Genomic DNA, 14,896 nt, shown 5'->3' with positions numbered 1-14,896 from the left:
TGAGGACTTGGGAATGGCAAGAAGTCTAATGTGGCTGGAGCATGCACTATATGTAAAATGACAATAATCAGAATCCAGGTTTTATGGTAGGTTGGAATCAAACCATAGAAAAATTTACATGCCAGGCAAAAGATTCTAGACATTATTCTATAGGCAACAAGAAGCCATAACTGTTGAAGGCTTTTGAACAAGAGGTTGCAGTGTTCAAAGCTTTGCTTTAAGATAATTAATCTAGCAGTGGAATATAGAGTGGAAGAAGAAGGAATAGAGGGGGGAATAAAAGACTACCACAATAGTCCTTGTGAGAGGTACTTAAGGCCTGAATTAGAGTTTTGGCAGTAGAACCAGAGGAAGAAGACAGATACAAGAGATATTGTGTAAGTAGAATCACAGGATTTGGCAATTCACTGAATGTGGAGAGTGAGGGAGAAGTCAAAGATGATACAGTCATGAGTCTGGGTAGAGTCTGAGTGCCACTAAGTTAAGGTATAGAAGTCAAGAGGAAAATAAGGTTTTAGGCAAGTGATTAAAGATGATGAATTCAAGTTCTGAAGGTACTCAACAAAAATTTGAATTTTCAAATATACATGTAATACTTGTTTATCAACTTTTGATTGGTTGAAGCAAGAGTATATGTATTTTCTTACTGATGCAAAACTAAACAAATAGGAAAATTGATTCAGGCTTTTATCTTGAGATGTTTAAAAAAAATCAAATCTACAGGCAAATTATTAGGTTATCTTTTTTAAAGAATGGAGGCAGGATCACTTGACTTCATTTTAAACCTTTTGCAAATTTGGCAATAGAAAAATCTGGTTTAATATGTTCTTATACCAAATATTTCACTCTTTGACAATCATCTCCAGGAGATGCTTTAGGATTTGGGGAACTACCCAAAGATAAATTATAGTGAACACAATTTAGGTGCTAAGAGAGTTGCAGAGGTGGGGATAATTTAGACCTATGCAGTTTAATAAACAAATGAAATTACAATATCAAGTCCGGACTATTTGGAAAAGAATAAAGTTTCAAATTATCTGAGTAAATCTAATAGGAGTTTTCTACCATACAACTGAACATCTTATCAATTCAAAAAGATCTTTAATTATCAGTAGCAGCTTGCATTTACACAATGCTTTCAAAAAATCCTTTCCTCATAACAACCATTTGATGAAGATAGTTATAAGTATTATTCATATTGTACAATTCGGAAAACAGACTTAGAGAAGTTAATTTACCCTTTGTCACATAGCTAGTGGCAGAGAAGGCCCATGAAACTAGGTCTTCTGACTCAGAATCCAATCATCTTTCTGATATTCCACACTGATTTTTAAAAAATATTTAAACAAGATCTAAAAAGCACATAAAGGCAGCCATAGAGACATTGGATACCTGTGACAGGGACACAGAGCAGCAGGTACATTTCCTATCTATAGCTGCCTATTCCCTCTGGAAGCAGTTGAAAATGAATAAAGCATTATCATCCCTGAATACTATTTTCCCTTCTCCTATGACCCTTTCTAGGCTCCAGAGAGACAAAGAGCTCAATGACAAATGAACACTATAGCAGTTCATTAATATTGACCAGGAAATAAGGTCTTTCTTAGAAAAAAAAATCTAGACTTTACTTATTTCTTTTTTAAAATTTCAGTGCTTAAAAGAGGTATTAACTCACTTATCTTAACCACTTTTGCTGGAAACTTTTGAAAATGTGCTTTTTTGCCATAGTAAACTATTTAGCCTTTTCTTTATGACAGAGTCATCATCCTCACAAATACTCCAGTGGTGCATGCTATACTTCAACTGTCTTCAAGCACTACTTGATGTATGTAAGTTTAATTGTTCCTATACCAAATTGCCCTGGACGATGATTTTTCCTAGCTGGTGTTTTCTTTTGTCTCCTTTTGTTGTCAGCTGCCACTTTTCACTGCAGTATCTATTTCTAAAGATATCACCTTCTAATCTGTTGTTATTTAGGAAGGAACTAACAAGTTCCAATGGAAGCCAGATAACTAAGTTGGTTAAATCAATTGCTTTATCTTTATACATAATGCTAAGTTGAATGGGTTCTGCCCTGAGAAATGCTGCACTCCTCTCCTAGGAAGTAAATATTGTTAACAAGTTTTTTCCACTTTCTTTAGAATATGTACTTATATTTTGTCTACTGAGTGTGATCATTAGATATGTGTCCCTTTACTATGTTTAAAAACCAAACAAAACCTTCTGCATGTATATAGGGGCCAGATAGGTGGCACCTAGGATAGAGTGCCTGGCCTGGCCTGGAGTCAAGAAGACTCAATTTCCTGAGTTCAAATCTGGCCTCAGGAACTTACTAGGTGTGTGACCCTAGGCAAGTTGCTTAAGTTTGCCTCCGTTTCCTCATCTAGAAAATGAACTGGAGAAGAAAATGACAAACCACTTTTTTATCTTTGCCAAGAAAACCCCAAATGGGGTCACAAAGAACTGGACATGACTGAAAAATGATTAAACAAAAAATACACAGTTTTGGATATGAGGAACACAAGGGATCGTCTAATCTTACTCTTTATTTTGCAGATGTGGAATTTATGGCCCAGAGAAGTCAGCGGAGGAGTAGGCCTAAAACCCAGTTATGATTTATTGCTTCCCAATAAGCAATAAAAAAGTACCTTTCTTTAAGCTATTATTCATAACCACTTAAGAAACATAAATCTTTATATCATGATGCATTTCAAAGCAAAATTTCTGTTAAGATGGAACTCTCGTCTTTTAATCTTCCTTACTGAAGGAGTAGAGCAAATTCTAACATGTTCTGAGACTAATCAACATTGTTACCTCTTTTTTGGCTTCTTTTTTGGGGTCATAATCACTATCATTCCCATCCATCGGGTGTGCTTCTTCCACATCATCATCACTGAGGACAAACATCAAAATTAGTAAACCCAGCCCTTTCCCTCTACTTCAATAATCTTCACAGCGTTTATTTATTTACATTTTTAAAACAGAGGCTAGATACTGTCTAGTAGAACAATGGCTACCCTTCCTGAAAAGACTGACTTTTATAGTTGATATAATTTAATTTTTGGCAGTGTTTGAAATATTTGAACTTTCTTCAGTCCTTATAATATGATCACAGCAAAAGATCCAAATTGAAAAAACAGACTCCTTCGGGAAAGGTTACAAATGCAAAGAATATTTGGAAGGGAGAAAAAAATTAGAAGCGTTTTATCTTTGCATATTTTGCTTGGCAGTATTCTTACTTATTAAATCAGTTATGCTATTAGTAGATAAAGCTAGAAAAAATAAAATTTATCAACCTATTTTTACTGCTAGAAAGTTCAAACTAAAAACACATGGATTTAAGTTAAAAAACAAACAAACAAAACTTCAGAACAATGGCTTATGCCATAAGAAATATATTCATTTTAATGTTCATTACCAAAAGGGAAGTATTTTTAGTTCTGATTCACAGTTCACATTAAGTAGCTACTAGTACCTGAGCTTGTATACTTGTTGGCAGGGTCCGATAAGTTAAGAATGAAGAACACACTGGCCAGTGCTTTGGCCATTTCACTGACTGCTCCAGTAAAGGACAAAAGCATAAAGTTTAAAAAAAGGAAAATTATAGTGCTCTTTTTTTTTTGGTCTTAAGCTCACATCACTATATTAAATGGCTCAATTAATGCAATACATTCATTATAACAATATACTTTCTGAAAGAGCACAAAACCTATTTTTCTTACCCTATGTACTGGCTATTCTAATGCCTCATCATAGTGTGGAGGTGATCCTGTGATCTTGAGGCAATGCTCTCAATGTATAAACCCTGGTTATTCTACCAATATGGAAAGGCTTCAAGTAATCCTGGCAACAGACAGCCTGATTTTGAACGATAAGTCAAGCTAACTACACAGTCTCAACATTAGAAGGTTGGCCATCACTTGATGATGGATTATTTAGCCATGGTAATTCATGAAACAAAAAATACAAAATGTCCCACAGTCCCATGCAGCTTTCATTCTGCATAATTATGACAATGGCAGAAAAGGGGGTAGAGAATGCCAAAAACTGCATAGTTTTCAGAATATCTACAAATAATAAATTAGCTGTTGGTACTCTAAATGTGAGATACTTATCCATAAACTGACAAGTGAACACACTTCTGAAGGAAACGAATCATATCTATCTTGACAATGTAACTAAATAAAAAAAGATGAAAAAATAAATTGTGTGTAAATGAAAAGATAGCTCACAAGCTCTCTTTCTTTGGGAAAGCAAATGAAGAAATTAACTGGTTTTACTGTTCAGTTAAGGACAAGAAAAATCATTTTGTGGGATGCTTTTAAAATCTCATATTGCTGTGCTCATAATAAGAGTTTGCAAGACCACCATGAAAATCACTGCAGTTTATGTGCCAATACCTGTTCCTGAGGATGAAAATGTAGAGAAAGTCTAAAAAGAACTTCTTCTTAAGATTCTACAAATTAAATCAACATGTCCTTTAATACTTATTCACATCAAAACAAAGGTAGGAGGAAAGTAAAAAGTATATTTAGAACACTGGGAGTAAGAAATTTAAACTATAAGCAGTTAAAGGCTCACAGACTATACAGAAGCCTTTTGCCTACAAATCCTGGTTGCCTCCTTGGAGACAAGAGGTGAGATACTAAATGTGGCAAGCACTAAATAACAATAGAAATGAGACAGGAAGCAACTGGTTATAAATATGGGGGTCATTTCTTCTTCAACTATATATAGCCAGATCATCAAATTCTTATTGTTAGAACAAAGCTCAACAATATCAAATAAAAATGTGAAGATATGGCATGCAGGTTAGGCAATTTCAACCTGGCTTAAAGAAGATGTTGACGGGGGCGGCTAGGTGGCGCAGTGGATAAAGCACCGGCCCTGGATTCAGGAGTTCCTGAGTTCAAATCCGGCCTCAGACACTTGACACTTACTAGCTGTGTGAACTTGGGCAAGTCACTTAACCCCCACTGCCCCGCAAAAAAAAAAAAAAGATGTTGACACCAAAAATGGAAAATGGCTAAATGAACAGATATTGACACTGACATCATTTCCTGAGAAAGTTTAACCAATATAAATCATTCACAAGAAGGAAATCAAAAGCCTACAAACCATCTCAATCAGCAAACATTTGACCTTGCCAAGTGATAATGCCAGACAAGGGTAACAAAATTTAGCATATAAATCTATTTGTAAGGTCCTCCAAAAGAGTATGGTAGAAGATCATGAGCAGTGTTGTATCATAAAGAGGTAAGAAGCAGTGTAGGAAAATCGCATGTCTAAAGAAATTTTTTGAGAGACCTAACTAAATAACTCATCCCCTAGGACATTTAAAGATGAAACCAGAAGGAGAACAATACAAGAGATGAAATACAGAGATGAGATGATGTGTAAATTTTTTTAAATAACAAAGGTTTTTCTTTCTTTTTTTTCCCCCCATTAAGGAGTCAACACACTTTGACTCTAATACCAGATATGCTAGATACGCTAAGTGAGAAAGAAGAAATGGCACTAAAAACAAAGATGAGATGATCAGCTAGACTAGACCAAGTATATTTAGAAAAGGTCTGTGCTGGAACCAACAATTTTGAGTGTATTAGGACATCAATTCTAAAGATGAGGGGGGTTCCAAAAGCTTGGAAAAATTCTTGGATTTTATTGTTACTCCCAAAAGGTAATCAAGAGAACATTAACAACTACTGACTTATATTGCCAACATTTCCATCTCTACAGTTTTCTGCCCAAGAATTTAAACATACCAAGGGTACCTTTGATGAACATATCAGAAGGAAACAGGCAAGCTTTTCCTGAAGAGCATTTTTAAGCAAACATCTTTATATTCACACAATTAAAAGAAAAGTACAAAGAATAATCCTATTATTGATTATTTTAAAAAGCATTTGATTGAAATGAGAAAAATGTCACATTTAAAGCTCTCCTCTGAGAAAATAGCTTCTATGCATGTCAAAGTCACATAAGATTCCTTGAAAGATGTAACAGACATGATTTCATTCAATAAATCTGATTAATCCCATTAAGTAAAGCATCAGTTAAGGATATACTCTTGCCAAAGATGTATCTAACAGCTAAAGAAGATTTCCAATGCAAAGTCAAAATGAAAGGGAGAGTCTCTAAAAATTGTGAAGGGCTTCAGATACTCCTCTGTGTGTGAATGATATTATGTTGAATGTATCATGTCTTAGACATCGTGAAGATTCCTAAATGAAGTCCATAATCAAAAGAGTTTGGTCTAATTATAGATAATGGAAAAAACCAGTAGATGAAGAATGCCAATTGTCCATACTATGTTATGCAAATGAACAACCCACTTGTGCAGCATTTGTTTAAGTGTGTGTATATCTCCATAAAGTAGATGGTATTATTACTCCCCATTTTGTATGTGGGGAAATAGGTTTGAGAAGTTATGTGATATGTCAAAGGTCACATAGCTAGTTAAGTGTCAAAGGCAAGATTCAGTGTTTAGTGCTCTATGAACTAGACCATGTTGCTGTTCTAAACCAAAGCCCATCTTTTTAACATTCATATTCTTACAGTTATGGCATGTGGCTGTGAGCCAAGGAATACCACATCATCTGTGGAAGGAAGTAAGGCTCAAGATCATCCAAAAATCAATGGAGAGACACACTGTAGGAATGAATAGGACACAACACATTATCAAAAACAAAAACAAAAAACTGCTTGAGAAGCAGTAGAAAGGATGTTATCAGCAGGGTGTAGGACTGAAAAAGAAATGGGCCAGGGGGCAGTTAGGTGGTACAGTGGATAAAGCACCTGCCCCGGATTCAGGAGGACCTGAGTTCAAATCTGGACTTGGACACTTGACACTTACTAGCTGTGTGACTCTGGGCAAGTCACTTAACCCTCACTGCTCCACAAAAAAAATTTTTTTTTAAATGGGCCAGTCATGTGGGGAGATGGGGCATAACTGATGGACATTCCACATGTTCCACCGGTATTTGCAAAACATCAAGGGAATTAGAGCAAGACCCCTAGAACATTTATTGGCTATCCTATAGAGGATTTATGGAAAGACATAGGAAAGTGTTGAAAAGGATGAGAGGGCAAAGATAGGTTATGATCGGGACCACAGGAGATAGTATCCTCAACAATAGGACTAGATTTATAAAAGCAATTTTTACTTCAAAGTAATTTTTTCTGTTTTAAGCAATCACTCCATTAAATCTAAACAATGTACAAATGTTAGAAGCAGTAAACCTACCTGTCACCCTGATTATGTCTGTTGGCTAGTTTTCGAGCCTGGCGATCCATCAAACTTGTCCGAGACCGAGTTTTTTTCCAGGAATAGTAATATTTTACAAGACTTGCAATAGTCTTATCTGGAAGCTAAAATAATTTGTGTTATTAATATGTGCAGGTTGAATTTGTTATTAATACTTTCAGTAACATGTTTAAGATATTTTCCATAAACAGCAACTGTAGATACAATGGAAGTAATTTGATGATGGTGAGGTAAGCTTAAACACTTGATAGTCATATGCTGTTCCATGTAGTAGGATGAAGGAAGGTGCTAGAAAACATGGTGCTACCTCTATCTTTGGATGTGATCCTCCTTATGTAACATGCCTAGATTTGCATATTGTAGGATCTCAAAAATACATATAAAGAACACCCTTCCTCCTGAACTCTGTCTGCCTTGTAGAATCCCTGACTTCCTTCAAGACCCAGCTCAAGCACCATATCCTCTCAGATATGTATGGTACCAACTGTTAATGTCTTGCCCTCTAAGGTTACTTTTCATCTACTCTGTGTAATTGTCTCTTATGTGCACAGTTATTTGCAATGTTGTTTTCCCTATAAGAATAAGTCCCTTGATGGCAAGAATGATTTTTGCTTTTTCTTTCTACTCCCAGTACTTAACAGTGTCTGGCATGGTTTTTTTTGTTGTTATTCAGCCTTTTTCAGTTGTGTGCAACTCTTCATGACCTCTTTTGGGGTTTTCTTGACAAAGAAAGATACTGGAGTGGTTTGCCTTCTCCAGATCATTTAATGGATGAGGAAACGAGGCAAATAGGGTTAAATGACTTGCCCAGTATCACACAGCCAGTAAGTGTCTGAGGCTAGATTGGAATTCAGGAAAAAGATTCTTCCTGACCTCAGGTCTGGCACTGTATCCACTGCACCCCCTAACTGCCCTCTGGCACATTTTAAACACCAATGAATTCATAGGGATTGACTGACTGACTGAATGTGACAAAGTACCTTTGTCCACTTTGCACCTTGATGACTAATATAGTAAGGATAGCACAAGTACCATGGTCCCAAGCTGTTTGGAATGAAATGATGGTATTCAATACTTAAGGTGTTTCTAATAGTCTTTCTAAAGCTAGAAAACAAGTTACTTGGGCCAATTTTACTTAAATGGTAGACCTGCAAATTGTTTCCAAACACAAAATATAAGACAGCTTTCATAGATATGTACAGTGAAAAGACCTGCTCGTCATGACCTAACACATGACTATAAGAATACTATCATCACCAATGTCCTTTTTCAGATTCAAATGTTAATAAACTAGTAACAGAATCCTATTATTAATACAAATTTCTAACCTCTCAACTTTTATAGTATGCCCTACAGAGACTAATCAATTTCATACAGTTTTAGCTTTCTTGGAGGTTTAAGAAGCAAAGGTATCAGTCAATTCATATATAACACTTTTTATAAAAAAGAAAAAAAAACCAATACTCAAACAACTAGGAGTTTAGTTTTTAGATTTGGTTTCATCTCCAGACGAATTTCAAACTAGAAACAAAGATACTACTAAATTATAAATAATCCAATATTTATTCAATATTAGTAAATGTTTTCTTGGAAGTACAAGTATGCTTAAAGATAAATGTAAGAAAATTGTTGACTACCAACAACAATTAATTAAGTTGAGAAGAGTAAAATGATGAACTTAGGATATCATAACATTGAAACATGTTCATGCTACAGAGTAGTAGTAGAAACTTGCAAGTTTTTATAGATATAAAAACCCTAGTAATTAAAACTATAGTTTATGAAACTAAAATCTGATGTGTAACCACTGCATGTTCTTTGCATTTAATCATAGCAAAGTCACTAATAAAAAATTGAAATATCAAAAGATGTCACTGAAGTACAAACCACAGTAAAAGAAAAAATGTCATCTTACCATTTGCTGAATCCTGTGGAAACTCTTCCCATGAAAACTAAATGCTTGTTCAAAGAGGACTTTATCTTCCACGGTCCACTCATCAGGGAAGGGAGTGAAATTAGGGAGATCAGCAAGGGACTTCTCAATGTTATGTTTATGCCAGAATAACATGCCAAGTGCCTTTGAAGAGAAATCATCCCTTTTTGGTTTTAGCTGACTTATGTCATATCACACTTTAGAAAGTTAAACACAAATTAAGTTAAAACACTAAAGGTTCGACTTCAACTGAAAAACAAAAAAGAAATGAATAGTTTTAGGTTTTTAATCTGGGGTACCTATGTATTACAGCTCATGCGGTTTCATGAACCTACAAAAAAAAAAATCCAGCCTCAGAACAGTGGGTGTCTTATATACCATATGTGCTGTAATAACTAGGCAGTGAGTTGAGGATATACTGTTTACACAATTAACAAATTAGATTTTTAGGCTAAAAAACTAGACCTGAATTTAGTTTGTTATGTCTTTAATGTTTGTAAATATTGTTAATTTGGAAAAATTAAAAAATGAAGAAATAGATATTAAAAGAAAATATTTAAATAAGTCAAGACTCAAAAGAAACTTAACACCACACCACGAGCCACAGTACAAAAATAGAACAGCAAGGTGGGGATTCAGTAAGGAAAGAGTTCAGTTACAACTTTTTAAAAGCACTCCATGATCAAAAAGTTCCAATAAGTAAGAATACATCAAGTAAACTTTTGAACAATTTTCAGTATTTGTTGTTTTAAAGTTTTAAAGCTCTTATCTTAATATAAAATAGTAGTTAAAACTTCCAATAGACCATAGGATATTCTTCATAGTGCTTTGTGCACAAATGTACAAAAAGAGGGAGGCTCCATTTGGAATGTTTAAGTTAAAGTTGCTTTACTCACTGTTTTACTATAACCCTTTGGAAGTTTGAAATGGAAAACTTCCCTTGCCAACATTTCCCCCTCTACTGTAGGCCTCATGTGTTTTTGAGGAGTTGCTTCTGAGCACTGCATAGCTGGCCCTGATCTTTATTGAAAGAGCAATGAAATATAGTTCGGAAAGAAACACAAAAACCAAACATATCAACTTTATAGGCAGTTAAGTTTGAGAAGCTGTATTTCTAGACCTTAGTTTTATATTCCTTCAAAATAAAAATGTTATTTAAAATCAAGTGACTACTTTTTTCTAATACTGCACTTCTCAAACAGTCCTTCAATTTGAGGTTTAAAAGCCAATAGCTATAGAGTTACAAATTTTAAAATGTTTCCAATAAAAAATAAACATATATGCATACACGTTATGTTGAATATAGATACATATACATGAGAAATCTCTATTTAAATGGCTATGAAGTTGAAATAATTTTATAGTGTCACTCTCTATATAACCAATTCCTATTATTTTCAGAGGTTGATAATGCATTTTTATGGATAATCCTTTCTTGTATCCCTTTCCCATTTAAATAACGTTTTATTATACAAAGGAAGAGGAAAGGTACTAAAATCAGCAAATTTTACTACCTGTTAATAATTCTGTTAAAAGGGCAGCTAGGTGGTGCAGTGGATACAGCACTGGCCCTGGAGTCAGGAGGATTTGAGTTCAAATCCAGCCCTGGACACTTGACACTAGCTGTGTGACCCTGGGCAAGTCACTTAACCCCAATTGCCTCACAAAAATAAAAAATTTGGGGGCAGCTAGGTGGAGCAGTGGATAGAGCACCAGCCCTGGATTCAGGAGGACCTGAGTTCAAATCTGGCCTCAGACACTTGACACTTACTAGCTGTGTGACCCTGGGCAAGTCACTTAACCCTCATTGTGCCCCCCCCCCCCCAATTCTGTTAAAAGATCTGTTGGAAGAGGAGGTTGAACCTTGGTGGAAGTAAGGTTAAAAAATCTTTAGTGATTATTTACTTTTTCCTCTCATAATAATCAAGAATAGACTGCCTTGTTTAATGTTTATTGAGTATACACAAACATTTTAAACATTATTTTTAAGACATCTAATACCAAAGTTGTTTGCTAGATATTTCAGCAAAAGTTTTAGGAAATAATGAATCAAGTGTTCTTTTTTTTTTGGGGGGGGGGGGCAGGGCAATGAGGGTTAAGTGACTAGTGTTAAGTGTCTGAGGCTGGATTTGAACCCAGCTCCTCCTGAATCCAGGGTTGGTGCTTTATCCACTGCACCACCTAGCTGCCCCATCAAGTGTTCATTTAAGAATTAAGTCAAAGTCAATTCCAAAAGACGCATGATAAAAAATGCTATCTATGTCCAGAGAAAGAACTGAAGGGAGTCGGAATTTAGAATGAAGCAGACTATTTTCACTTTCTTTAATTTTTTGTGTTTTTTTTTTTTCCTTTGGGTCTGTTTCTTCTTTCACATGACTAATATGAAAATGTTTTATGTGACTGCATGTATATAACCTATATCAAATTGCTTAGTGTCTTAGGCAACAGAGAGGGTAAGGGAGAAAATTTGGAACTCAAAAAATTTTTTTTAAATCGATGTTAAAAATTATCTTTAAATTTAATTTTAAAAAATACTATTTTAAAAAAGAATTAAGTCAAAGTATAAAAGAAGCAAATATCAAAGGACTAGCTACATATGAATACATAAAAATATTTTTTAAAAAGAATGATTATAGATACATCCAAAATGACTAACTTTACCCATGAATAGATCAAGACATCTTTCTATTCAGAATTCTCTCAATGCCAACCAATGACATCTGATAATTCTATGACTTGTATAATATCTGAGCACAAAATAGTATTAAAATAATAGATAATTAAGAAAAAAGGTCAAATCTTTGGTGTAGGTGAATAACTTTCAAAGGAGAAACCTAAGTATCTATTGATATTTTTAAAAAAGCATGTACTTGAAACATTTACAGTCATATGCATGCTCAGAAAAATTCTGAAACTTACATACCTGTTCAACATTGTAGCCATGTTTCTCTTTTGCAATTGCAATATATTCGTCCACTACAACGACAAAAAGAATAACATCAAAAAAAAAAAAAACTCCAAACAAACCAAAAAAACCCAAATCCGGTAGAATTTCTTATTTAGTTATATATGAATTTGTCCAAGCCTGATTTTGCACCCACCTCAAGCAATTTATATTCCAGGCATAAAAGTAACTTGAACCGTCTTTTATAAACTAGAAACCTTTTTATTTAAAGAGGGTTAGGAGAGTTTATTTAAAATTATATTTCAGTATCTATGAATGTATTTATCATAGAGCTATTTTTTTTGTGTATGTTTCGATATACTTACAAGCGTGGCTAAAAACACTAACTTGCAGCCCAGAATTCTTTTCAGTGCTGTAAATACATGACGGGCATTTTCTTTTGATTTTAAACTGCAGTCGTTATTATGCAGGGCCTTTGCTGAAAAGTGATCCCGCTCTGATCAATTCATACCTCACTACTAGTCTGCTTTCTGGTCGACAAACAGGCCACAGTGTTTGAAGCTGTGCTTAAATGCTTCCTCAGAACCTTTCTTTTGCCTTCTTGGTCTCCACATCCCCGCTCCAACCTGCCATCTGAGAAGCTGTTCCAATATTTTATTTTCATTCATTTTCTATACAAATTTAAAGGTCACGTTCAGCTAAACCTAGTTTCAGTGGCGATGTTCCAGGACCTCTCACTTTATGATCTTGCTGTTTAACACTGAGGATTAAGTGAAACTTTCTGTGATGCCAGATTGCACTCTCTTCCGTAGGGACTATACTTCAACATGAACACCCTATATGTTATTCTCTAATTGGCTGCAATGAAAATGTGAGTGTTTTATTAGGAATATACAATACTGTTCATTCACTCAAGTTTTACTGTGATGCCTCATTATGGCATGGCAGTAACCCTGAATTCTGATTATGTCTGCATGGACATGATTTGGGCATGTACTCCTACAACATAAAGATTTCAGTACATCCAAGTGAAAAGACTTCTTTATTTTCTAAGCATTAACCTAGCTCAAAAGTTTGGAGAGGCTTCACCAAACTGGCCACCAAATTGTGAGTTTTTCATCCACAGCCGTTCTTAAAAACTGTCTACTTATATGTAGATGATACAAACAGTTCTCATTTTACACAAATTTAGCTTTATGTAAAGAATTCCACATTCTCAAAAACCCATCTATGTTAACTTTACAGTACTGTGCTCACTTTCTCTCAGCTCATCATCCTCAGCTCCATACACTATGGCTTCCCAATCGACCCCACCCTACCCCCCAAACCCCTATTAAATAAACCCTCCAAGTGAAAGCAGAAGAACTGCTATGGATAGGGGCTTGGCTTGAGACCTCTGCTTTGGCCACCTACCTGTGTGTCTGGCCATACCCATCTCCTATCTGTGCTGGGGTGATGTGTCTACCTCAAACTCTACCAGTCACCCTGTTGGTCACCCCTCCTCTTCTATATGTGTTCTTGTCTGGCCTTCAAGTGTCTGCCCCCACCTTCCAAGTTGTTTCTCTCAGTTCTGGCCAGGGCCCCATGCAACTGGATGTGGTTCTCCTCCTTCTGCTCTCCGTTCCTGTAATTGTGTGCCAGTCCCCTCTCTGGGCTTGCGGTCCCCTTCCTGTTCTCTCCCTCCTTCCCTTTCCCATGTCTGTAGGCAAGTTCACATTACATAAAAATCACATTAGAGGTCTGTGGAGCAGTCCACTTATGCAAAGTGAGAAGAGTCTATATATGTCAATGGAAAAAAGAGTCCACAGACGAAATCAAAGCTCCATGATGTATACTTTACAAAAAGACCTCATCCACTACTGTTTTTTATGCCTTCACCCTTTTTATGTCTTACCCTTCACCTAGACTGCAGACCCCTTGGAAACGGAAACTATATGGTATTCCTTTAGTAATTCACAGCCCAAAATAATGCTGGGCATGTAAGATCTTCATGATCAATAATAAAGATTTATTGACTGGTATGATGTCCATGGTAGTTTCATGTCATGTAGCCCTAATAAAAGGCTTTGTAATGATTGGAATGATGCCACCTACTGGAGACTTGCTGTGGGAAAGCTCCGCCATGAGGAAAATGCCTCAGAGGGCAAGGCTATGTGGCTTTTCCTTGGTGTCAGGAAATGACGTTTGCTCATGGGTGCTGTCTATCAAGGCTATCAGCCAATCAACTTGAGGAGCCTCCTATTTTCTGGGAGGAGACAGGAAGGAGGAAGGAGAACCTGCACGGAGAGCTCTCGCTCTTTAGGGTTCCTGACTTGATGGTGGTGGTGGTGGCAGAGGACTTCACAGGAAATTTGAGGAAAGACAGGAATGCCAGGCTGTTGGAATTCTGTTCTCAATCTTTTTCTTTCTATTTTTCAATAAACCCTTAAAAACCTAAACTCATTTTATCAGTGATTTTAGTCAGTTTCCCCCAAAACTGGGGGGACAGATTAGAATCCACATTTAGAATCTTAAATTACACAGCTTTTTCGGCCTCGAGTTTGTCATGGGGTTTGAATCCACTCTACTAGCATACATAGACTTTCATAAATTGGTTTTCTTATTTTGTTAATGCATCATTATACATTATTCTGCCATAGGCAGAATTTCAGTCCTCTACTGCAGATGTAAATCTCTGGCCATCTGTAGACTTTCTCTGGTCCAGGTCCATGTGATCTCAGAATTATAATGATTGGTTTATTGCTTCAAACCAGCTCTATAAAATCATTCGTGAAACCACATCTCTTCTCTC

At 35.7% G+C, this 14,896-nt stretch overlaps 1 protein-coding gene across 5 annotated transcripts in view; it reads right to left on the bottom strand.

The window, feature by feature from the left end:
• RCOR3 (REST corepressor 3) overlaps positions 1-14,896 on the bottom strand; it is a 53,875-nt gene that overhangs the window by 26,307 nt on the left and 12,672 nt on the right. For all 5 annotated transcript variants that reach the window (XM_044003789.1, XM_044003788.1, XM_044003791.1 and 2 more), the window contains 4 exons: positions 12,124-12,176; positions 9,183-9,344; positions 7,247-7,371; positions 2,815-2,893 (listed from right to left, as the gene is read on the bottom strand). In XM_044003789.1, the coding sequence (XP_043859724.1) occupies positions 2,815-2,893; positions 7,247-7,371; positions 9,183-9,344; positions 12,124-12,176 (419 nt within the window). The remainder of the gene's footprint in view (positions 1-2,814; positions 2,894-7,246; positions 7,372-9,182; positions 9,345-12,123; positions 12,177-14,896) is intronic.

Source organism: Dromiciops gliroides, chromosome 4 (assembly GCF_019393635.1).
Source record: "Dromiciops gliroides isolate mDroGli1 chromosome 4, mDroGli1.pri, whole genome shotgun sequence".
NCBI classification, from domain to species: Eukaryota; Metazoa; Chordata; class Mammalia; order Microbiotheria; family Microbiotheriidae; genus Dromiciops; species Dromiciops gliroides.
This window is presented reverse-complemented; position numbering and strand designations above follow the sequence as displayed.